Here is a 26,284-nt window from a genome sequence, read left to right as displayed (position 1 = left end):
GCTGGAAAAAAGTAGATTACTTATTAACAAGTCACAGGTAGAACAATTTAAAAAGCTGGGAAGGGGTCTAACATTGGAGACCACGGTTTAGTAAGGGCATGCTGGTACAGTTCAGGACTTTTTCTAAGAAGACTCAGTGACCAGAACTCTTCCAGGACAGGTAAACAATATCCACAAGATGCTGAAATATTCGTCAAAGAATAATTCTGACAGTGAACCCGCTGAAGTTCTCCAACCACCTGGGGAGCCTCACCGAAGACAACACAGTCTGCTCAGAGCGCACATACTAGCATTGGCTGTACCCAGGGTGAGGAGGGAAGGAGGCGGACAAAAGGGACTACATGACCATGGCTGACATGGCTATGGCTGTAGGTGGCTGGTACAGAGAAGAGGTGATAATCACTGCAATGGAGGTTGGCAAAATCCTGTGAGCCTTGCTGTGATGCTGTCTTTCTGATGCACATACAGGAAAAAAACAGCCAGCTTAGGTGAAACAAGGTAAGTATGTTTCAAAGAAGGGGCTTAAGAAAATGACACAAGTAAAAATGGTCTGGAAATGGTAAAGGAGAGCTAAGGAAATTTCAATTGCCTCCCCGCTCCAGGTAAACCGGAAAAAAGAGCAGTCTCCAATCAAGGGGGCTATTCATGTTCATCTTTTTTTCTTTTTTTAAATTGAGGTAGGGTCTTGCTATGCAGTTCAGGCTGGCCTTGAACTTGCTGTGTGTTCAGGCTGACCGCAAACTCTCAGCAATCTTCCTGCCTCAGCCTCTCGAGGGCTGCAATTATAGGTGTACACCACCACGCCTGGCTTATTTTTCTTTTAAGGTGCTGTTATTGGTTTCTTTCCTTAACCAGGCATACAATGTAGTTGAAGAGCAAAGCTATGGTCCAAATTGAAGCGTATCTGCAATGAGTGGTTACAGATGAAACAAATGGTAGGTAGTTAATATAAAATTTTAAAATGTGTTGGCCCTTAACTCAAATTTAAATAATTCACCTAAGAGGCACCAGTGCCAGTAATAATTCACCTATGAGGCGCATGCCAGGCACTATTCTAGTTACCAGCTACAAGCAAACAAACTGCTTATCCTCACAGGGAAACAGATCAGGGGGTGGCAGGGTGGGAGGCTCATTGTAAGATGGTCTGGAAAGGAAGACCAAGCTGGCAACCACTGAGGAGATACCTAAAGGTAGCTGAATACTCTGGAAAAGAATCTTTCCAAGTCCCCTAATTAGGGAATGAATGTTCTTGCAATATTCAAGCCTCCTGAGGGTGACTAGCATAGGAGAAGTTAACAAGGGGGAGGGCATCAGACGGGTAAGCCAAAGACCGAGTTTTATGTGGTTCTGTACCAATCATAAGAACTCTGTGAGAGGAGAAACCTGTGAAGATTTACAGCACAGAAATAACATGACCTAATGTTCTAAAATGAAATTTAATACCTTACACTATCAAAAAAGGATCTTTTAAAAAACACTAGTAACTTTCCTGAGAAACCACTCTGAAGATACCACCACATATTACAGCAGCCATTGATATTTTCCTACTAATCTATCCATAACTGTGTAAAGTTTGTAATGTTCCTATCCTAGTTCATAAATGGATGTATGTTTATTATTATGTGTTTCCTACAACAACCATTGAGAATAGTTAATGATTATTCAATAGGTCACTCATGTATAGCTCTATTTATTTTCTTTAGAAGCCACTTTGAAGATACCAAAGTATAGTACAACAACTCTTGATAATCTCCTATCTCTTTTGTCTGTAACTCACTATTATTTGTCTATTTGTTTTCCTGAGAAACTATTTTGTAGGCAATAATATGTAAAACGATAACCATTGATAATTTCCTACCATTTTGTCTGTAATTCGCTAAGTCCCCCCTATTATTATGTTATCCTTATTTTATTCTTTAAAATAAAAAAAATAAAAAATAAAAAATAAAAAAAAAACACTAGTAACTAAATTCTGGCAGTAACTGGGCAGTTTTTTGTTGTTACAAATGTTAAATGCTTAAAATCTGGAAACAAGTATATCACTGAAGAAAAGGTGTAAGGTAACTTACAGCAATTTGTCTTTTATCCGTCTCTCCTCTTTTATGATGAAGATCTGAATAAATAAGTTAAGAATAATAAGTCTGATCTCAGGATGGTTTTTCAATTTTGATTTGGAAAATACATAGTATGCAGGAATTTAATTTACAGAAATGAACTGTTAAAAGATTACAAATGTGGATAGAAGGATACAAGTCAAGTATTCCAAGATGGTAACATCCCAAATGTAGTCATAGTAAGAGTCCATAGCATCATGACTGAAAAAGAGAACTCAGTTACTACTTCCGTAAGCAGAAAACAACCACTTATTTTAAAAAACCACTCATACCTGTTTTGTTCCTGCAGTGATTTAAAGGCTGTTTTGTAGTCAATTTCTCTGAGGAACTGACATAAAATTGCCACCTACATAAACAAAGATTGGAAAATGAAATGGTTTCATGTAACAATGACTCACCTGGCTTTGGAGGTTAATCTTTAATCATTCTTTCGTTTTCACGTTTTACGACAGGGTCTCACTACGTAGGGTCTCACTACATAGTCCAAGCTGTCCTTGAACTCACTATGTAGCCCAGGCAGGCCTTGAACTTATGGTGATCCTCCTGCCTTAGCCTCCCAAGTGCTGAGATTACAGGGGTGCACCACCATACTGGGGAATCTTACATTTTTCTTATATAAAAAGTATTATTTTTAAGAAGCCTTGCAGAACACACCAAATGGATATTTATGGATTCCATCCAATTTGAATTTCAAACACCTTTACCCAAGAGTCTAACCAGTATTTTCTTCATCTGTGACATACACTATAAATTTTTAGAGCTTTATTTATCTGAATGAGAAGCTGGCAAATAGCCAGTTCAAAAAACTGAACTGAAGGGAATGGAAAACTGTCAAGTAAAAGTGTCAGGATATTCAAAGACATAACATGCAATTAAACCTTTCACTGCTGGGAAGAACAGAAGCTCTACTGACAAATTTCAAGCTACCAATCTGCTTAACGTAAGTATTTCAGTCAATTATATAGGTCACAATGTTAATCTCTTGAAAAAATATTGGCAATATTTTTATTGATATAATTCACTTACTATATTTGATTCCTAGTACCAAAAAAAAAAAATTCCACTTACTATGAAAATTATCCTCTTAAAGCACACAATTCAGTGGCTTTTATTTTTGTTTTGTTTTTTTGTCTTTTTGAGACAGGGTCTCACTATGCAGTTGAGGCTGGGCTTAAGTTCATTTTGTAGCCCAGGCTGGCCTTGAACTCACAACGATCCTCCTGCCTCAGCCTCCCGAGTGCTGGGATTACAGGTGTGCACCACCATGCCCGGCTCCTTCAGTGCCTTTTAGTATATTCACAAAACCATACACCCATCACCACCACTTCGTTCTAATACATTCTCATTACCACCCTCTGAAAAGACCCCCTACTCATTAGCAGTAAGTAACTCTCCATTCCTTCTTTGATGCCTCTGTTAATTATCTGTCTGCAAATTAATCTGTCTATAAATCTGCTTATTGTGAACATACATATGTGGCTTGTGTCTTAGCATAGTCTTTCAAGGTTTATCCATGTTGGAGTGTGATAAGCATATTTCATTTTTATAGATGAGTAATATACTGTGTGGCTATACCACATTTTATTAGCCATTCACCAGTTGATGAACACTGGATTTTTCTACTTCTTGGCTACTGTGAATGCTGATGCCATGAACATTCATGTGTAACTATTTCTGTGGAGGTATGTTTTCAATTCTCGTGGATATTTACCTTGGAACTGCTGGGTCATACGGTAACTCCTATGTTTAACTTTCTGAGGAACTGACGACTGTTTTCTAAAGCCTGTAGCACTGTACAGTCTGACCAGCACAGGAAGCTCTAATTTCTTTACACCCTTCCAGTAGCTGTTACTAGATGTCTTTGATTCCAGCCATCCTAGGGGAAGTGAAGTAGTACCTCAAGGGGGTTTTGATTTACATTTCTGCAATGACTAATATAAATATATAATGTTAAATATAAGAAAACCTAAGAATGCCTCTTTTCCATTTAGGAGGTTCAAAGGTTAATGTTTTCTAATTCATATTTTCATTTTAGTCAATATTCTGTAAGCTTCTAAAGTAAATTTAAAGAATATGTCAAGCTCTTGAACACCATAAATTTAAGCAATTCTGACATAAAAAGGAAGTTATTTCTCAGTCCAATAGTTTCTATAACTATTCCTAACATACATGAAAATAAGCCAATATTAACTAACCTGTGTGTGGCAATTCAGCAAAGAACAACACTTTATCATTCGTTTTATTACCTGCAAAAACAAAATTATAGTGATTTTTAAAATCTAGTTAACACTGATTTTAATAAATGTACTACTCTGATACGGGAGGGACAGGACTTTCCACTATTGCTGTGCATCAAGTGCTATAAACATAAGCTATCAGACATGTAAAATCTTACTTCAGATGCTATTTAAGTCCCGAAAGTATCATTTGCTAAGTTATACTAGTGGCCTACATCAAAGGAAGTAACAATGCATTTTAAAAAGAAACCAAATTCTATACCAGAGGTGGGAGGGGGAGGAAATGCGGGAAGAAGTAGGTCAAAGGGCACAAAGTTGCAAGTAGGTGGAATAGGTCTCGTGATCTAATACTCAGTGTAAGGAATACAGTTCATAACAATGTGTCCCTGAGCTAGGGATGTGGCTCACTAGTAGAACATGTGCCCAGCAGGGGAAAGGCCTTGGGTTCAATCCCAGGGACCATACACACACATACACACTAATAATACTGTGCTACAGCTGGGTACATGCCTGTAATCCCAACACTTGGAAGGCCAAGGCGGGACTACCATGAGGCCAGCCTTGGCTACACGGTGAGATGCTATCTCAAAAAAAACCCAAAAAACTACACTATATAATCTGCTGATTTTAGGTGCTCTGTTAAATCTGGTGAAAAATCTGAGCTAAATTCTTTTGTCTAGTCAGTTTTAGGAGACAATCTATTTCATTCCTTTTTAAATGTGATTAAAGGTAATAAAGGCAGGTTTTTGTTCAGTCTTGTCCTGAGTCAGTATAGTTTTATCTCTAGATCTATGTTCTGAATCTGGTTTTGCCAACTTTTGTGATTAGGTGTGTTTAGGTGCACACGAAACACATTCAATCACAAAAAATGGATAAATGGAAGCTGATGGATTTGTTTGACTGATGCAATTATTTCTCTATGTGTATCAAAACATCATTTGGTTTGCCTTAAACACACACACACACACACACACACACACACAGAGTAAGGGGAAAAGTTGGAGATTCAGAAGACCATAAAAATGATTTGAGAGTTGGACTTTGGTTCTGGGATCAGTAAATTAGGGAAAAGAAAAGGGTAGTGCTCAGGGTTTGGGATGAGTCAACTCAATAAATAAAAGTGTGTGGTATTTTTAAGTTTTCTAGGGGTTTTTTGTTGTTGTTTCTTGGAAGGGCAAGTGAGTTTACTAGGAGGGGAACCTGGTAAAGTAAAACACTAAAATCAGTCTTGGAGAAATCAAAGCACCAATGGGCATTAAAAATATGAGCATTAGAAATATAGAGCACAGGGGCTGGAGATTTAGCTCAGCGGCATAGCGCCTGCCTGGCAAGCACAAGGTCGTGAGTTCGATTCCTGGTACCGGAAAAAAAAAAAGAAATACAGAGCACAATCTGACCCAAAGCTGTCAACTTGAGAGTTTAAAATCAGTTAAAGAAAAATTCAAAATATAAACAGTGAAATTTTTAAAAACAGAAGACAACAGGAAGTAGGTAGACAGATCTTTTGCAAATGGGAAGGAGACCAAGAGATGAGGGAGGGCAAGGGAAGGGCGGGAAGGGGAGGGAAAAAAGAATTAAGCTGTGTTACGTACGTGACCAACTCCACAGGAGAGTCAGATTATTATGTACTGCAAATGTGTACTCATAAAAACTGAAAAGGCGAGGGCAGAAGGAAAACATGTAAAGGTAGCAAGAAGCAAGCCGACCCACCAAGCAGTTTACCTGGTCAGTATAGACATCAGGGGGCACCGCCTTATTAAAGAAATCGGAGCAGACAGCCCCCGCCTGGAGGTAGTAGTGGAGAGCGGCTGAGTACTGATTCGTTGCTGAAACAGAAAACAGGTAAACAACGTCATTAAATCAACAGCTGGGAGAAATGGGCTCTTCTTGAGGAATCGGGTGTAACTTCATGAGTTGGCAAAGGCAGGGTCAGAACACAGATCTAGAGAAAAAGCTATTCTGCATAGGACAACACTGAAAAAAAACTGCCTTTATTACCTTCCATCACATTTAACAAGCAATGAAACAGACTGTCTCTAAAACTGACTAGACAAAAAAATTTAGCTCAGATTTTTCACCAAATTTTACAGTGCGGAATTTAGTATCTGGAGGTACTTATTTCCCACATGTGCAAACTAGAACTATATCCCAATCTTCCGGCTAGTTCAGAATGTATATCCACTCGGCAACTAGATATGAAGGTCTTGGTGGTATATTCCTTTGGGTACTGGGATGAAAATGAACATTAAAAATCAGCCATTATGGAGCTGGGGATGTAGCTCAGGGCCGGGGATATAGCTCAGTGGCAAGCACAAGGTTCTGAGTTCAATTGTGGTACCAAAATGAAAAAAAAACCCAAACAAACAAACAAATCAGCCATTATTTGCTTCAGGACACTCTGAAGGAAAAAGGAATAATGTAGGAACAAATACAGAAGAAACACGACTGGCCATACTTAGCTACAACTAAGGCTGAACGGCAGATAAATGGTAATTCACTACACTATTTCCCCTACCTTTAAAATGCCAATTTTCTCTTTAAAAAAGAAAAATCACTCCCAAAGCCAGGTGTAGGAGTACATGCCTACAATTCCAGCATTCTGGGAGGCCAAGAACAGGATTACAAGTTCAAGCCCTGCCGGGACAACTTGCACAAGACCTGTCTTAAATTTAAAAAAAAAAAAAAATGGTATGGAGGCGCATGCCTATCAACTCATCACTCAAGAGGCTGAGGCAGGGGGATTGCTGTAAGTTTGAGTCCAGCCCAGGCTATATAGCGAGTTTAAGGCCAGCCTGAACTATATAGCAAGACCTTGCCTCAAAAAATAAATAATAAATGAATGGGTGAATGGGGCTGGGAGGGTGCCCCTGAGTTTGATCCCAGTAAAACACACACACAAAACAACAACAAAAAAACTTTTAAAACTGATCCTGAAATGACACCAGTCAGAAATTTTATTTGATCTGAATGATAATAGAAATATTTGAAATTTCCTATCAAGTTGGAAAATCCTGTCACATAAAACTGGTGGTGGGAGATTAGGAATCCATTTTTAAAGATACAAGTAATCAGGGGCTGGGGATATGCTCAGCAGCACAGCGCCTGCCTGGCAAGCGCAAGGTTGTGAGTTCGGTTCCCGGTACCAGAAAAAAAACAAAAAAACAAGAACAAAAACAAAAACAAAAAAAAAATACAAGTAATCACCAACAGTACCGCATGAGACTGTTAAGCAGCAGTTTTGCAAACAAAACCTCACCCTCATTCCTTCAGAAGATTTAACCAACTGTTCACATGAAAAAATAACCACTATTTTATTTAAAATGTCACCATTAAACACATGTAAACCAAAGGTTTGGGGCTAGGGATTTAGCTCAGCGGCACAGCGCCTGCCTGGCAAGCGCGAGGTCATGAGTTTGATTCCTGGTACCAGAAAAAAACCAAAATCCAAAAATAATAAATATAAATATAAAAAAAATAAACCAAAGGTTCCACACCAAAAAAGTTAGTAGCTTTACTCTTAGCAAGAAAGACGAGTAACTCAAAAACAAAAACCTAATAAAGTTTAATAGAATACTGTAATAAAATTTGTATCATATTTATTTTTACTTCCAGGAATGCTATAAAAACAAAACACAAAGCAACCAAACAGCTCACTTACCAAAAAAAATGTCTGCCTGAATAATTAACCAGGAATGGTTGTTTGGATTTATACTGAGCGTGTAACGAACTAGCTCTTTCACTGTGATTGCTACAGCTTCAAAGTCCACAGACTGGAGGCTAAAGGAAAGATAATTAATATTAATCCCTATTTTGAAGTCAACTTCCAATCCCAAACATGCACTAATTGAAAACACACCCACAAAAGGCTCAGCCAAAATTTCTGCAGCTATAAATATAAAATCCTTATCTCTGCTATTACTATTAACTTATAGGAAAAAAAAGTTAAGACTCTCAAAATTTCCTCAAATGCTTTTTAAGTTCTGATATCTCGGAAAAGCTATGAAACACAAGGGATCAGGCACTAACAGCACTGCTCCGTGGCCTTCAGTCTATCTGTGGCATCTTGCAAGAGTGACTGACTGCCCCCCGGGAGGTCGCACTGACGCTGAGGATGGAATGAGGTAATGAGGCAAGCCCGCCTTGGCAGTGCTTTCAGTAGCAACGGAGACCACAGGGCAGGAAACAGGGCCGCCTCCTCTGAGCTCGGGTCAGTGTGGAGTCCGGAGGTACAGAACTAGAAGATGGAGCTGTAAGGATAAAAGCCTGGCCAGCGCCCAGGTAACACAGCTAATCTGCCCTCCTGAAAGCAGAGGTAGAAAACGTAGGCTCTAGATCCAGGCCTACATGAGGGTCTTGTGATGGCTCCTCACGTACATGGTGAATTTGGAAAAGTACTTCTGCTGCCCAAGCGTCAGACTTTACGTAAGTTATCACTGTGTTCAAAACAAAGGGAAGGTAATTCCGGCACTATTACCAAGTACCAATCATTTCATTACAACTAAATGATTTAAACTGGTTTATTATTATATGTTACAGACAAAATTACAAAGTATCAAGTCGAATTCTATCTAGGTACCAGTATGTTTTAAAATCCAGTGCCATTCTCATTATTCTTAGAACGCAATTCTTGGAATTCAATAAAGACCTTCGATCAAAAGAAATACCTTTTCTGGTCAAACATTCAGGCATATTTTATTTTCTCTGGGTCAATTTACTTTTTAAAGTACTGTCATCATGAAGATAATAATTAAGCCAGTCATGTGCGTTATTTTACGCAGCTCACTTGGAAAATGTATTAACATATTTAATCCTTGCAATTCTGAGTAAGTACTGTTCTTCCACACATTTTAGACACAAGGAACTTGGGACAGAAAGCAATTTAACCAAGGTCACATACCTAGCAAGCAGTGAGATATAGCTCAGAGAACCTATGATAAACCATTCTTCTGCCTCATTTACCAAGACAAACAGGAAATCATTATTAGTCTAAAGCTGGGTGAGAGAGGTGATAAATACAATTAGTAAAGCCAGCAACTAAAAAGGCAGAATCGGGAACAGCGGATGTACCTCAGTGGGCGAGCACTTAGCTAGCATGCGCAAAGCTCTGGGTTCAATCCTCAGCACAAAAAACAAAACAACAAAATTTCTCATTTTTTCTACCCGATTTTTGTATTACTTAATATAAAAACTTATATAAAAAGTAAAAGACAGACACAGTAGCACATGTCTGTAATTCCAGCACTCCAGAGGGTGAGCTTGAGGCCAGCCTGAACTGCAAAGCAGGACCCTATCTACAAAGGAAAAAAGCGGCAGAAGCACGTTATGACGGAAGCTGTGCGCAGAATGCAGTGGTGCAGGTATCTTTTCTTCACCGGCACGGGGCCCCTTTGGGAACTAGCCTCAGTGAACAGAGGACAGTGTCACCTCCTGACGCTCCGAACCCCAACCTGAGGTACAGCTGCTTCCAATCTCTACAACTACGACGAGAGCAAACCACTGCCGCTCACGGCACTGCCTGCCTCCCCTCCCCACCTACTGAGAGCTTTTCTTCTTCAAAGACACTAAGAACAACAAAATACAGGTAGGATCTGCCACTTAGTGATGAAACACAAAGACTGGGAGGAAGGGCAGCAAGGGAACTTCTGACAGAAGACAAACGGACTCTCCTATATGAAAAGCTATTACAACAAAGACTGGGAGGAAGGGCAGCAAGGGAACTTCTGACAGAAGACAAACCGACTCTCCTATATGAAAAGCTATTACATATATGAAAAGCTATTACATATAGGAAAAGGCAAAACGTAGTTTCTTCTCCCAAAAAATTACTGTTTTTCTCCCCTAAACAAAACTTCACTGTTGGGCATGTGGTACACACCTATAATCCCAGCACTCTGGAGGTTAAGGCAGGAAGACTGCAAGTTCAATCAACTTAGTGAGACACTCTCTCTCTGTCTCTCTCTCTCAAAAAAAAAAAAAAAAAAGAAAAAACATTTGGTGCAAGTCCACGATCCCAGAACTCAGGAGGCTGAGGCAGGAAGTTCACAAATTTAAGACCAGCCTGGGCTACCCAGCAAGTTCAAAGTTCAAGATCAGCCTACACAACATAGCAACATCCTGTCTCAAAAACAAAAAAATTAGCCTGTCTTCTAACTGAGATTTTCAAGTGATGAAAGTAAGAGGAAAGATTTCTTAAAGTAATTAAAGAAGTTTCTGTGTCAGCTGAAGGACCGGGGAAGTTTGATAACCTCAGTATCAGAAGAGTCCTAAGAAGAATTCAAGGATTTATGAAATGACAAACCCCTCTCACATAGACTGCTGATCTTCCAATTCTACTCACTGTTAGTTAATCAGAGCCCCTTAAATCTGCTCTATCTTATACTGACATAACTTAGTCTTATAAAGACAATTACTCTAAGACAGAAACACGAAGTTATCTATAGAACCTTAACAGATCTGTCATCTTAACTAAAGTATCTGAGGGTATCTATGCCAGTCAGAATGATTTCTAAATATATAATTAACTTAATATAGTATGAGCTACACCTCTACTTACTTTGGAATGGAAGACGGCCAAATAGAAATGTGTTCGGCTGTGATGTCATTCACAATGTCCTCCTTTGAAAACAAAAAACCAAAAACAATTTAAAAAGGTGTTATTTAAAAGAAGTTTCTTTGAAATTTTTAAAATGAATTACAAAATACTAACCCGAACATTGTGAAGTTTCACAAAGAGCGATAAAATAACAGTCAAAACCAATGGCTCCTGTAAGAAATAAGTCTTAAAATTATATGTGTATATACATATGCACACACATACACACATTTTTGAAAAGTATTTCTTCTGTTGATCTCAAAGATACCAAGTATTTTCTTTGAAAAGACCCTTACCTTTTTGGAATTTAGCATGTGCTACAGTTTAGAATACACAAAAGATCAACATTATCTTTAATATGAAAAAAAATCACAACACACACTTCCCATGAGTCACCAATGCAGACATCTGGTTGATGGCACTGACTTCAAGCTGTCTCCTCATAACTCGTCTGTGTGACTTTGTGGTGCTGGGGAACAAACCCAGGAACTCACACTGCTAAGACAGTGCTTGCCCACTGCGCTGCAGCCTCAGGCTTCTCAAAGGATTTGTGATCTCTTTCTCACTAACACTCCACTACCTCTCAAAAGCTGACTTTCTTATTCCTTAAAACAGCTGCTCAAAGGCTGGGCGTGGTGGCACACGCCTGTAATCCTAGCACTCTGGAGGCTGAGGCAGGAGGATTATTCTGAGTTCAAGACCAGCCTGGGCTACAAAGTGAGCTCAAGGCCAGCCTGAAATGCATAGCAAGGCCCTGTCTCAAAAAGACCAAAAAAAAAAGTGAAGATAGCACTTTAAGGATAAAAGCCAGGTGATAACCATTAAGACAATGATGTTAATCATACTGAGCAAAATTAAAAGCCAGTCCTCAAACATTTAGCTCTATTATAGACTATTTTACAATTTAGTAAACACCTATCCTACTTTACTAAAACATGGTAAATGCTAGGCATGGTGGGGCACACCTGCAATCCCAGCACTGAGGAGGCTGAGGCAGGGGGATCGCTACAAATTCGAGGCCAGCCTGGGATACATGGTGGGTTCAAGGCCACTCTCAACTACACAGTGAGACCCTCCCCACAACCCCCCCAAAAAAAGAGGGTCAGAGGGTAGCTCAGTGGCACAAGTGCCTGCTTGGCAAGTGCAAGGTCCTGAGTTTGACTCCCAGTAGCAAAAAAAAGGATTTTCCTATCCTCAATAAGGATCACTGAAGATTAGCACATTAATAGGCCACTTTAGTATTCTAATCAGACTTTAAAGCACATAATACTATCAGTCATTCTACAAAAACCAGCAATAGTTAAATCAATTTTAATAAAACTCACCCGTAATTTTTTGATAAAAGAAAGAAGTTCACTCCTACAAAAACAAAGTTTTTTAAAACACATTTAATATCAGATATTAAAAAACCACGAATACAAGTTATAGGGTAAATTTAGGTTAGGTTAAGTTAGGTTAGGTTAGGTCAGGTTAGGTTATGTTATTACTAATCCTCCAATTCTGCATATATAGAAAGGAGTATATTCTACTGTCATAATAACCAAATATTTTTATCCTGTTTTAATCCCATGTGAATTATTCATCAGTGCTAGCCAACATTAGACATTGTTTATTTTGTTGGAGGTTTTATTTGGCTGGTTTTTTTTTTTTTTTTGACACTGTTGATTTTGAATTCCAGTTTATTAAATTACTGATAATCTTTTTGAAGGAACAAAGTGAAGGTGGCCATACAAACAGATCCACCAAACAGGATCACCATAAAATTCTTAAGATTATCACTCTTTATGATACAAGCATATAAGATAAAGGTAGATGTTCTTGAAACCATACAGACAGTTTGAAATAGTATGAAAAATAAAAAATGTTTAAATTTACAGCAATATACCAGTACATACCGATACATTATACCTAATGTAGATTCCCTCTGCTTTATTAAACTAATTCTGCCATCATTTCCTCGTTTGTGCTGGTTAGACACACTACAGATCTGAACAACAACTTCCCAAAGGTCTTTAGCAGTCCGTCTACTCTCTTTGGGTCCTGGAAGTTCTTTGCATGTAGCGGCTAAAAGCTGTCCAAGCTGTAACACAAAAAAACAAACAAAACACAGGAAAGATAACATATGTCAGACACGACAGGCCTGTTATTAGGGCACACTAAAGGAAAGGCGGGTAACTGCCCCCACACACCAAGCAGTTATTTTGTGCTGTGCATTCAACACAACCTCTGAAGAGTTTAGGGTTTACTGCTGACAGATCTGAATCTCTCTGAGGAAGAAGATCCTCTGATTCTACCATATAAACGTCATCATTTCTGAACAATTACAGTGTAATCTAATGAGAACAAAAACAAATAAGCATCTAATGAGGACAAAACTGAGACAACGCAGAGGTATGTGATCTATTAAGGGAAAAAGCGTTCAAGAAACATAGTATTTCTGTATTTCTCTTTTTACAACATCCACAATGAAATCATACACAATGTTTACTGCAGTGAAACCACAGAGGTGAGATTAACATAATGCTCAGATTATACATGCACACACAGAGACAGATTGCCTTTAATGATTTTTAAAGTGAGTAAAAAGTAAGGAAATTAAAGGTGGCAGAACAAGATTTAGAGCAATTTCTCTCCCTCTTTTTTTCTTTTTCGGTGCTGAGGATTGAACCCACGCGCTCTATTACCCAACTACACTCTTAATCTTCAGAGCAACTTTTCTCTAAGGAAAATACTAACAAGATGAATAGAACTACCACAGGATAAGGTGGCACCAAGAAAAGACTGATCGTGATCAGAGGGAGTGGCCAATTTGATTAAAGGTAGCCTTAGTGACCTAAGACACAGGTACAATCCGAAAATACAAAGTGAGAGATCTAAAAGCACAGCCAAAAATAAGCCCATTTCAAAGCAAAAGAGGGGCCCTCTCCCCCTGCTCTCATTAATCTTACATATGATCTCTTTTATTTATTTATTTTTTGAGACAGGGTCTCACTCAGCAGTTCAGGCTGGCCCTGAGCTCACTTTGTAGCCCAGGCTGGTCTCGAACTTGCAACGATCCTCCTGCCCTCAGCCTCCCGAGTGCTGGGATTACAGGCGTGCACCACCAAGCCCGGCATGATCTCTTTTAGAGGGTACAATGGCAAGGATAATTTCAAGTTCATCACAAAAACCCCAGTTCCTACCAAACTGGACCTAAAAGAAAGTATTCCTGTGGGTCTCAGCCTGCTTCAGGTGGCTTCTTTAAGGAGACAGGGTTATTAACAAGGTGAAAATTGTTACTTTTGGCCACTGTGGTTTTCCTCCCTGCAGCCCACCCTGCGTCCGCCAGGGTGTTCTTTTATCTGGCTTCTTCCTCTTTCACACAGCCCAAGCTTGCTCTGCAGGGCCAGTTTCTCCTTCACTCATTTTCACGTTTTCAAATAAATTGTCATCACTAAAAATACTTCTTGGGGCCAGGGATATAGCTCAGTGGCATAAGTACCTGCCTGGCAAGCACAAGGTCCTGAGTTTGATTCATCACTTTTTTCCTCTGCTTTTTGTTATGAAAATTTTCAAACAGAAAAATGAAAATAATAGCTCAGTAAGTACCTGACATGTTGTAAATACTCTGCCATATTTGCTTTTTATGTCTATATCTAAATAGTTTTATTAAAACATTAAGTTGCAGACATGTTATTTCACACCTAAAAACTGCAATTTACATCTTCTAAGGATAAGGACATTCTCCCATACAATAATAACTCTATGATCATGCCTAAGAAAATTAACAAGAATGCTGATAATCTCTAAAGCTAGTGAAAATGACACATTCCCTGTGTTATGTGAATGGGGACCAGGCACCCATGGTCTAGCAGGATATGTTACCCTGCACATCTACTGAACACACTCTTCTCCAACACCTGGGATCGTAACACCTGTGGCTGTTTACCATGCCAGGGCCACTGAGCTCTGTATCTTGGTTCATTTCCTGTTGTCAGGAATCACATGTTTACTTGAGGTCACTGAAAGTGCTATATATAAGTAAATTTAATAAAAGTATGAAATTTCAGAAGTTTTAGACCTCAAAAACCAACTGAATTCCACAAACCTATATAAGCATGTACATATACTAGACACGCAGAGCAAAAGAATATAAAAAAGTAACCACCCTCAAGCTCATCATTTTGTAGGGAAGACGGGTAAACAAATAACTTGTCAGATTACACAGACACAAGAGAAATGTCAATAGTATGACAAAAGTCAGACATGGCTGCTAGTGCACACCTGTAGTCCTAGCACTGGAAGACATCTCTGACAAGTAGTCATCTCCTAAGAGTTCCAAATACTAGCAATGAAGCTACTCACCATGAGCAATTTATAAGCATCAACCCAAGAATTAAGAAAGCGGGAGGTGGAAGAGGGGGAGGGAAAGGGGGAAGGGGAGAAGAAAGGGAGGGGGAGGGGAGGAGGAAGAGGAGGAAGAAGAAGAGAAAGAGAAAGAGAACAGAAAGTCAAAGAAAGAAAGAAGAAATGAGAAGACAAACAAGATGCAACCCCAGACTTCCAGCTCACCAAAGGTAAACCCAGAGGTCAATGAGGTAGAACTATTCCAAAGCTACCCAAGAGGAACCTCTAAAGTGGCAACAGTGGAAGTAACAAAACAGATGAACAACACTCTAAAAAAAATCAAATTACAAATAATTTCTCAGATAACTACAGAGATGGTGGCCATAATGAAAGACAAGCCTAGTGACTCTAGAGCAGGCACTGAAAAAAAAAAAGAGGAGCTTTGGGAAATGGTAGAAACCAGGAATGCCCAACATAGGAAAGAAATGGAATTCATGAAACAGAGTGAAACAGATATCCAGGAGATTAAACATTCCACTCAAAGTATATGCAGCAGAATAAGCCAATGCAAGGACAGAACAACAGATAGAGAAGACAAGATTGCTATTAGTGATCATGAAAAGCAAGATTTCTTAAAAAGAGCAAGGGACCCTGAAAAATCAATCCAACAGTTGCAAGATAAAGAAAGAAGACCGACATAAGATTGATCAGAGTCAATGAAAAAGCAAGAGCTAGTACAAACGACATAAAAAAACCTTCACAAATTAATGACAGAAAACTCCCCAAACAGAGAAAAAGAATTTGACATATAGTTAAGTGAGGCTTATACAACTCCAGTTAGCCATGATCAAAAAAAAAAAAAAAATCTATACCACAGCATATAGTAGTCAAGATCCCAGAAATTCAACACAACAGAATATTAAAAGTACCTAAAGAAGCAAATCACCTATAAAGGAAAGCCCATCAGAATCATAGCAGACTTCTCAACACAAATCCCCAAGTCAAAGACAGCTTGAAGTATTTCAAGCCCTAAAGAAAAAACCTCCAACCCAGATTGATGTACCCCACAAAACCCATAGCCAACCTTATCGAAAAAAGGAAAGCAAAGACTCAAATCCATGCACTTAGGAATGAAAACTTTGAAATCACAACAGATCCTGTAGAAATCCAGAAGATCATCAATATCTACTTCAAGAACCTGTATTCAAGTAAGAAGGAAAACACAGAAAAAATGGACAAGTTCCTAGATATATACGAATTACCAAAGCTGAATCAAAAAGATATAAAAATTCTAAACAAACTAGTATGAATCAATAAAATTAAAGATATAATATAAAACCTACCTACAAAGAGAAGCCCAGGCCCTGACAGATTCACTGCTGAATTCTAAAAGAAATTTAGAGAAGACCTAGTGCTGCTACTTCTCAAACTCTTTAATGAAACTGAAATAAAAGCAAATTCATTCCTCCCAAATTCCTCCCAAATTCATTCCTGGAAGCAAGCATTTTCCTAATACAAAACCAGAGAAAGACCTAACCGAAAAAGAGAACTACAGGCCAATCTTCCTACTGAACAGACACAACAATCCTCAATAAGATACCAGCAAATCATCAAGAAGATTATACAACATGACCAAGTAGGATTTATCCCAAGGATGCAGGGATGATTCAACATACGCAAATCAATAAATGTAATACACCACATTAACAGAGCCAAGGGCAAAAACCATATATATGATCATCTCAATAGATGCAGAAAAAAACTTTTGACAAAGTCCAACACCCATTCGTGTTGAGCTACGAGAAAACTGAAGTACATGGTCTTTATCTTTATCTGATAAAAGCCATCTATAACAAACCAGCAGCCAATATCATACTAAATGGACAAAAACTGAAAGCCTTCTCTCTAAAAATCAGAAACAAGACAAAGATGTCCACTGTTGCCACTCTTATTCAATATATTTTTGGAACCACCAGCCAGAGCAATTAAACAAGAGAAAGAAATAAAAGGAAAAACAGTAAAGGAAGAAGTTAGATTACCATTATTTGTGGATGACATGATACACTACACAGAAGACCTCAAAAATTCCACCAGAAGACTTCTAGATTTTTTTTTTTTTTTTTTTTTTTTTGAGACAGGGTATTACTGTAGCTCACACTAGCTTTGGACTCACTATGTAGCCCAGGCTGGCCTTGAACTGACAGCCAGACTCCTGCCTCAGCCTCCTGAGTGCTGGGATTACAGGCATGTACCACCATGCTTGGCGACTTCTAGATTTAATAACCAAATTCAGTACTGTAGCTGGATACAATGTCAACACTCAAAAATCAAGAGCCTTCCAGTGTACAAATAACAAACTCACTGAGACAAAAATCAGGGAAACCACACCTTCCACAACAGCATGCAAAAAACTGAAATACCTAGGAGTCAATCTAACAAAGGAAGTAAAAGACCTTTACATTGAAAACTACAGTACTCTGAAAAAGGAGACTGAAGAGGATATCAAAATGGAAAGGTATCTGTTCTTGAGTAGGAAGAACCAATACAGTCAAAATAGCTATACTTCCAAAACTGTTATACAGGTATAATGCAATCCCGATCAAAATTCCAATAACCTATCTCACAAAATTAGAGAAAACAGCCAGATGTGGTGGTGTACACCTGTAATCCCCACACTTGGGAGGGTGAAGCAGGGAGACTGCTGTGAGTTTGAGGCCAGCCTAGGCTATATAGTGAGTTCAAGGCCAGCCTGAATGACATTGCAAGACCCTGTGTCTCAAAAAAAGTGGGGAAAAAAATAAGAAATAGAGAAAATAATCCTAAGACTCATTTGGAGCCAGAAGGGACTTAGAATAGCAAAAGCAATTCTGGTCAACAAAGGCAAGGCAGGGGGCATCACAATCACTAACTTGAAATTATACTGCAAAACTACTGTGATTAAAACAGCATGGTACTGGACAAAAACAAACAAATCATAGACCCAAGGACCAATGCAACAGATTAGAAGATGCAGAAAGAACTTCAAACATACTCATCAACCTTATCTTTGACCAAGAGGCCAAACAACTTCACTGAAAGAGAAGAGCCTTTTTAATAAGGGTGGTAGAAAAACTGGCTCTCCACAAGCCAAAGATGAAAACTAGACCCACATCTTTCACCATGCACTAAACTAAAATCTTAATGGATCAAAGATCTAAATATTAAAACAGCCAGTTGGTTGTTTGGGTATATACAACATACCCTTTTAAGATTTAAATATTAAAACAGCTGGGCATGGTGGCTCACCCCTGTACTCTCAGTACTTGAGAGGCTAAGGCAGGAGGATCACTGCAAGTTAAAGGCCAACCTGGCCACAGCCTGGGTCACTGCAAGTTCAAGGCCAGCCTGAACTATACAATGAGACCCTGTCTCAAAAAAAAATATTTTTTTAAAAAAGAAACACTAAATCTGCGGAAGACATTAGTATAGGCAAAAACTTTACAAACAAAACCCTAACTGCACAGAAACTATCACAAACAATCAACAACTGGGATCTCATCTCATTAAAAAGCTTTTTAAAAAGAACAGCAAAAGAAACCATCAACAGAGTGAAGAGACAACCCAAGGTGTGGGGAAAATTTTTTCTAGCTCATTCTCAGACAAAAGATTACTATCTAGAATACATAAAGAACTCAAAAAACAAAAAAAAAAAAAAATCAAACCCCTCCCAAATTTAAAGACCCACTCCAAAAATGGGCATCTGAAATGAATAGATACTTCTCAGATAAAATAGAATGGCAAATAAATATATGAAAATATGTGCAACATTACTGGTCATTCAAGAGATGCAAAGTAAAACAACACTAAGATTCCATCTCACCCTGGGAAGAATGGCTGTCATCAAGAAATCAACCAATAACAAATGCGGGCAGGGCTGTAGGGGAAAAGGAACCCTTCTCCACTGTTGGTAGAAGTGCAGACTGGTGGAACCACTGTGGAAATAAGCCTGGAGAGTCCTCAAAATACTAGGATTAGAGGTCCCATTCAACCCAATTATTCCCCTTCTGGGTATCTTCCCAGAAGGATTAAAAGCATCGCAACACAGCAATATATGTACATCCATGTTTATAGTGGTACAGTTTGTAATAGCTAAATCTTGGAAACAGCCAAATGCCCATCAACAGAGGAACAGATAAAGAAGATATAGGTTTTTTATATAATGAAGTACTACTCTGCCATAGGAAGAATAAGCTTGAGACATTTCTAGATAAATGGATGCACCTTGAGACCACACTCTAAGTGAAATAAATCAGACACAGAGATACAATACTGATTATTTCTCTGGTTGGAGAAACTGAAAGTGTAAATAAGGATCAAATTTATAATAAAAATTGGGAAATGGGAAGAAAATGTTCAAATGAGAAGGGAAATGGGCGGATAAGAAAAAAAGAATAGGAGGAAAAAATGGAAACAAAGCTTTTGTAAATAAAAAGGGGGAGAGAGGCTGGAGGGGCATGGGGGGAAGCATCAAGATATACCATGTACTGGTACAAATTCCATATGATGAATGTTATTACTAAGTATATCTAAAATGTACCAATAAAACAAAAATAAATAAAAAGGAAACATTCTAGGTTACAGAGGACAGACAGTTAAGAAGACTAAAGAAAGTAAAAGATAATAGGAAACACAGAGATAGCTCTTTTGCAAATGGGAAGGGAACCACGAGGTAGAGGAAGAGGAAGAGGACATAAAAAGATGTGTTGGGTATATACAGCAACTACCCAAAATGAACCATTACATATTGCAAACATATACTAACAAAAATAAAATTAAATCAAACAGAAATAAAAAAGTTAAGATGACTAAATAAAACTTAACCTCCAATTTACTGAATGAATTCTTTCATGCAAATGAAGTAAGTAAAAGCAAACATGTTACTAATTCATGAGATTCAGGCGTATAAAACAGGAGAAATATTTAGGTTCTAAAGAACAATTAAATGTTCAAATGGAAAATGGTAGAAGTCATCCCTTTATGGTATACAGCTTGGTCATATTGTAGCACTCAAAGCCCAGAAATTTTAAGTTATCATCCACTATGTTATGATTCTACCAAAGGATAGTGAACTGCATAAATCATATTTGCATCTTGCCAAGTTATAGGCTTTAGAAAGAAGCATTAGAGAAGGCAAAGTGCCTGAATTATTAAAAGCTATGCTTTTAACTACAAACCCAACTATCTTATACTGTATTATAGAAATCAGGGCCGGGGATACAGCTCAGTGGCACACCACCTGCCTGGCAAATGCAAGGTTCTGAGTTTGAGTCTCAGTACCAAAAAAAAAAAAACAAACAAACCCAAACAAGTCCTCAAAGTAGTATAAATTTAAGCAGCTATAGTAATACCATTATAATAATTATTTTCTTCAGACTCCCCAATAATTACTTTAGATTAAATATTAATTACCTTTACATATGGATTATTCTGAAGCAAAAATGCAGGAACTTGCAATGTAAGATACTCATTTTCTCTCCAGTTTAACATAAAAGCAACACACTCCTCAGCTACAACCTGACGAAGAGGAATATCTAAAAAGAGGAAGAAAAATAAAGCTGGAATTACCATTGTAACATTAAAATATTTAGAGAACAAAACAAACATCTGCTCAGATTTCAACTGAATAAAAAAAGCTACAGATGAAAAATACTAACATTTTATTCTCCTCTGTAGAAAGTTTAGCACTTCCCAACATCAGAGAGCCATGGTACCCATTATTAATCAAACATCCCTGGGAGGTCTAAGAGCTGCTATCTGTTCAAACAATCACACAACGATCATACCAATAAAAAAGCACAAAATGGTATGGTACAAACTTTTAGGGTATTTAAGCAAAGAAATAGATAAACTATATAAAATTATAACAAACCTGTTAATATATTTGTCCCTCTCAATAATTCTTCTGATTAAAATGTAATACAAAAGTCACTTTTTCATTCCAAAATATATACTATACCAGGAAGAATTTTAAATAAGAGTCACTAGACTTTTTAACATTTCTTTGAAAATAAATACCGCAGACACCATAATATGTTGCCAATTTTTATGGCTCTAAGTGGATAATTTCAGGATTTAATACAGTTCAGGAAAAAGCACCACAATGACCCCTAACCAACAACAGTAAGACTGAATGAAGACACTGAACTCCCTCTTTTCTGCAGGACCCGTACTCCTCAGCCTGTCTAATGATGGTGCACACCTGTAATCCTGGCACTAAGGAGGCCAGCCTGCACTACACCCTGAGTTCAACGTAGCCTGAACTTTTACAGAAGACCCTATCTCAAAAGAAAAAAAAAAAAAACACAAAAAAAGAAGACTGGTGGATTAAAACCACAGTCCTGACTCTCACTGTGTAACTTTGGCAAATTCCTTAATCTCTGTGTGCCTCAGTTACCTGATTTACAAAATGAAGACAATGAAATAGTAGCAACTTCATAAGCTATGCACTCAAAGCTCTTAGAATAATGTCTGACAGGTAGTCAGCACTAACAAATGTTAAAGAGTTGAAAATGCTTTTTGCTCTAAAGAAAAATCATGTATGAAAAACAAATCTTTCACCTTTAAAAGTAAACATGTTCGTAGATGCATGTGCCCATCAACATTTAACACCAGTCTCCTATCAGCCCCATTTTCATAAAGACATGACATCAAAGGGGCACTGAGGCACTAAAGCTCAAAGGTATTCTACATATAGTGCTAAAAGCTGTGATCTATGTATCCTCCTGTGGGAAATCAGAACGTAAAAATTCAATCAATCCATAAAAGCACAGCAGGCCGGCAGTCGCTACTGTCTGCGCACACTGTGAGCACCTTTCTGTGGTATGGGGGGTGAACCCAGGGCTCTCTGCACACCTGCCAAGTGTTCCATCGCTGAGCCACACGCCCAGGCCAGGCTGAGACTCAAACATGCTCCACCTCCTGAGTACCTGGGACTTCAGGTGTGTGCCACCTGCCTAGTGTTAACACCTTCTTTACAGTTCATTTTATTGCTTATAGTATTAAAGGTACAGTATGACTTAACTCCTCTAAATATACTTAAAACCTATGAAAGTAAGAAACTGATTTATCTAAGATCTATACACGACACACGACGCTTTACAGGATGTACCCTTTCACAGCAGGATGGTCACCACCGGACCTGGGCACTCGGGCGCTGCTCCTCAAGTAGTCACAAATGAATTCCTGGCCCACTGGCAATCAGTCTGAGGACATTTGCCAGGAGTGAGGAAATAACCCTTCAACTTGTATACCCAAAGACAGGGACACTTAACAGAGTACCTCAAAATTCCAACGTAAGCCAGGCCTGGTGGTACATGCCTGTAGTCCTAGCTACTCAGGAGGCTAAGCCAGGAGGATCATTTAAGCCCAGGAGTTCAAAGCCAGCCCGGATAGCACAGCAAGATGCTATCTCAAAAAGAATGGGGCAGGGGGAGTCTCTCTAGTGTTGGACAGTTCACAGGCACCTGGAACTTCACAATGTGACCTTACTTGGAAATAAGCAAGAAGGTCTCTGCAGAGGTAATTAATAAGATAAGGTCTTACGTTTGGGGGAGACCCTAAATCCAAGACCTGCTGTCTTTCCAGAAGACACACACACACACACAAGCACACAGACTGCCACATGAAGACAAAAACAAGATTGCATGTTGCAGCTACAAACCAAGAAAATACTAGAAATTGCCAGGTGCTTTCAGCTCAGAAAAGGCAAGGAAGGTCTGCTCCTAGAGCCTGAGGGAGCAAGGCCAGAGATACCTGATTTCAAGTGTCTAGCTTCCAGAACTGTGAGACAATAAACTTCTGTTAAGTCACCCAGTCCTTTTGTTATGGAAATCCTAGGAAATAAACAGTTTTCTCCATATCCAAAAGCAACATTTCTCCAATATCCAAAAGCAACATTCTCATTAGAAATGTTCTCAAGTGAAGTCCAAAGCCAAACTATGTTTCAGGAGAAAAGTAACTTTTTATAGATGGTAAAAAGTCAAATAAATGTTCTTTTATACACAGTAAAAAGTCAAGTAAGGGCCAGGTATGGTGGCACATGCCTGTAAGCCCAGCACTCAGGAGGCTGAGGCAGGAGGATTGTTGCAAGTTCGAAACCAGCCTGGGCTACAAAGTGAGTTTAAGGCCAGCCTGAACTGCACAGTGAAACTCTGTCTCAAAAAAATGCCAAAGAAGAAGAAGAAAAAAAAAACTGTTAAGTAAGTTTTTCTTTAGAATTTTCTTCAGAATTACCTGAGTACCAAACTTCTGAGTTGGGCTTTATGAACCAGCCTTACCTGGAAGCCTCATTTCCAGGTATCCTCGCACCCTGCTGATGAGGTCAGAAGGAGGTCTCTCTCCTGACTGCCCCACTCCAGCTTCATGTGTATGAATATCCAAAAGCAACATCTCATTCAGCATGACCTGACGAAGTTTTGGTGAGAACTCTGTTACCAACTCCAAACAAGCAGCGAACAGCTGCTTCGCATGGGGAAAGTCCTATAAAAGAAATAAAACAGCTTGAGTCATCTTCCCGTTAAGAGTCAGAGACTGAGTGCTAGGGCTGGGCGTGGTGGCACATGCCTATAATTCCAGCACTTGGGAGGCTGAAGCAGGAGGATCGCTGCCAGTTTGAGACCAGCCTGGGCTAAAAGTGAGCTCAAGGCCACCCTGGACTGCACAGGTAGACCCTGTCTCAAAAAGACACACACAAAAAAAAAACCAAACTAAAAACCTGTGTGCCTTCTTGAGTATAAAATACTCACTGGATTTGGAACAATGATTCAGCACAGGCAAAAGAAAAAAAAATGCCAAGTATCACAGTTTTCTGAAGTGGTCACATGTTGAAATGATAATTTACATATACTGAGTTAAACAAAATATACTATTAAAATCAACACCTCAGTTGCACTTTTGTAGGTGTGCCCTACTGGGCCAGAAAGGTAGCTCACTGGCAAAGTACTTGCCTAGTACACACAAGCCCTGCGCTTGATACCCAGCACTGAAAAAAATAACTGCTACAAAGTGGGCTATTCTAACATCATAATGTACACACATGGCTCCAATTATGTTTCCACTGCTCATGTCAGCGTGGAGCAACTTTACTGTGAATCACAACTCCCTGGAAAGCTTACAAACAGGATCCTCTGCCCCATCTCCAGAGTTTCTGGCTCAGCAGAGCAAAGGTAGACCACCAATCCGCATTTCTGCCAAGTTCCCATGTGTCACAGATGCTGCTGGTGCAGGACAGTAAGAATCCCAATCTGGAGCACAACTTTCAAGAGATTCTTTGCTCACTTCCTGCTTAAAATAGTAAATCTAGGGGCTGGGGATTTAGCTCAGCGGCAAAGCGCCTGCCTGGCAAGCGCAAGGTCGTGAGTTCGGTTCCCGGTACCGGAAAAAAACCAAAAAAAAAAAAAAAAAAAATAGTAAGTCTAAGTATTTATGCTCCTGTATGAATTTTGTAGTTGAAAAGTTCTTTTACTTTTCGGTTAATTTTAAGGAAATGCAAAGGATATTATTCCTCACACAGTGAAACACTTGACTGTTGAATAACGATATCTTGTATTCTTAAAAGCATACATGCAACCTAGGGATACATGTAACAACATATGTGCAAGATGCGTACAATGAAAAGTACAAAACATTCCAATGTAGTAAAACCAACAGACTGACACCATTTGGTCCACCACTTACTACAAAGCTACAGCAGGCCTCCTTCCCAGCCCACTCTCTTCAGCAGACAGGTGAAGGTCAGCTGTGAAGAGGGGTGGGAGTAGAGAACCAACATGACACTCGGAGTGTATTTCAGGCAGACCCATTTTGGAAGGATTATGCAGAGAAGGCGAGAAGTTAGGAACTGCTTCGCCCCGACGAAAACCACAATGTGTACAGCGCCAGGCACAATGGCACACATGAGTACGCCCAGCTACTTAGAAGACTGAGGCAGGAGGATAATCTGACCCCAGGAATTCAACAGCAGCCTGGAATATAGTCAGACCCCGTCTCAAAAACAAACACAGGCTGGGGATTTAGCTCAGCGGCACAGCGCCTGCCTGGCAAGCACAAGGTCGTGAGTTTGATCCCTGCTACCAGAAAACGAACAAACAAAAAAAAACCGAAACACAAAAACCTACGATGTCAACAGTCTGGACTACTAGCTGTGGGTTCAGTTAGGAGAGGGCTGGTGCAGAAATACCAACAAAGCTCAGAGGAGTCTTTCTGGACCGGGTCTTAATTCCTAGTCACAGTTCACGACAAACGACAAGCCGCCCCCAGCTAACTGGTTCCAGTCTCTTCACACACTGCCCTGCATTCCTCATGGTATCACCTTCTGCCTTTAGTATCTTTCACCTTGATCTTTACTTAGCTAATTGATTTGAAGTCTAGTTTTAGATCAGGGGTCTAACTTCAAATGCTATCTTCAGTCTAGAATAAGAAAACTACTACTGTTTGTGTAATTACACTGTCCTATATAACCCAACAGTTCACTGATGTCCTCCTCCCCTAAACAGACTACAAACTTCCTACATAACATAAACTATATGCTGAATGTAGTGGTGCACACCTGTTAACCCTGCTATTCAGCAGAAGGCTCACAAATTTGAGGCCAGCCTGGGGACCTTAGCAAAGCCCCATTTCAAAATAAAAAACAGATGTGCAAGGGATCTGGCTGTGACACCTGTCAAGCCCATTGATTGCCAGAGCTCATTCGGCTGATCTGGCAGGCTAGGTACTTGGTCAAAGAGGACAACCACCCCTGACAGAAGAGGACTGTTTCCCCGGTCAAGGGTGTACACACAGCTGCACTCTCCTGCCAGAACCTCCGAACAAGCTCTCAAAATGAAAAATAAGAGCCAGGCGTGGTGGCGCACGCCTGTAATCCCAGCACTCAGGAGGCTGAGGCAGGAGGATCATTGCGAGTTCGAGGCCAGCCTGGGCTACAAAGTGAACTCAAGGCCCAGCCTGAACTGCATAGCGAGACCCTGTCTCAAAAA

The 26,284-nt window shown here is 39.3% G+C and overlaps 1 protein-coding gene across 1 annotated transcript in view; it reads right to left on the bottom strand.

Moving 5' to 3' along the window:
* Ints8 (integrator complex subunit 8) overlaps positions 1–26,284 on the bottom strand; it is a 51,982-nt gene that overhangs the window by 1,655 nt on the left and 24,043 nt on the right. Inside the window, exons 15-26 of the mRNA XM_005381819.2 lie at positions 23,585–23,786; positions 20,718–20,839; positions 12,839–13,023; positions 12,269–12,302; positions 11,058–11,114; positions 10,905–10,966; positions 8,010–8,128; positions 6,074–6,177; positions 4,310–4,360; positions 2,387–2,460; positions 2,251–2,315; positions 2,070–2,113 (exon numbers count right to left, since the gene is read on the bottom strand). Of these exons, the coding sequence (XP_005381876.1) occupies positions 2,070–2,113; positions 2,251–2,315; positions 2,387–2,460; positions 4,310–4,360; positions 6,074–6,177; positions 8,010–8,128; positions 10,905–10,966; positions 11,058–11,114; positions 12,269–12,302; positions 12,839–13,023; positions 20,718–20,839; positions 23,585–23,786 (1,119 nt within the window). The remainder of the gene's footprint in view (positions 1–2,069; positions 2,114–2,250; positions 2,316–2,386; positions 2,461–4,309; positions 4,361–6,073; positions 6,178–8,009; positions 8,129–10,904; positions 10,967–11,057; positions 11,115–12,268; positions 12,303–12,838; positions 13,024–20,717; positions 20,840–23,584; positions 23,787–26,284) is intronic.

This window comes from Chinchilla lanigera, unplaced genomic scaffold, assembly GCF_000276665.1.
Source record: "Chinchilla lanigera isolate Chin_1 unplaced genomic scaffold, ChiLan1.0 scaffold00016, whole genome shotgun sequence".
Classification (NCBI taxonomy): Eukaryota; Metazoa; Chordata; class Mammalia; order Rodentia; family Chinchillidae; genus Chinchilla; species Chinchilla lanigera.
This window is presented reverse-complemented; position numbering and strand designations above follow the sequence as displayed.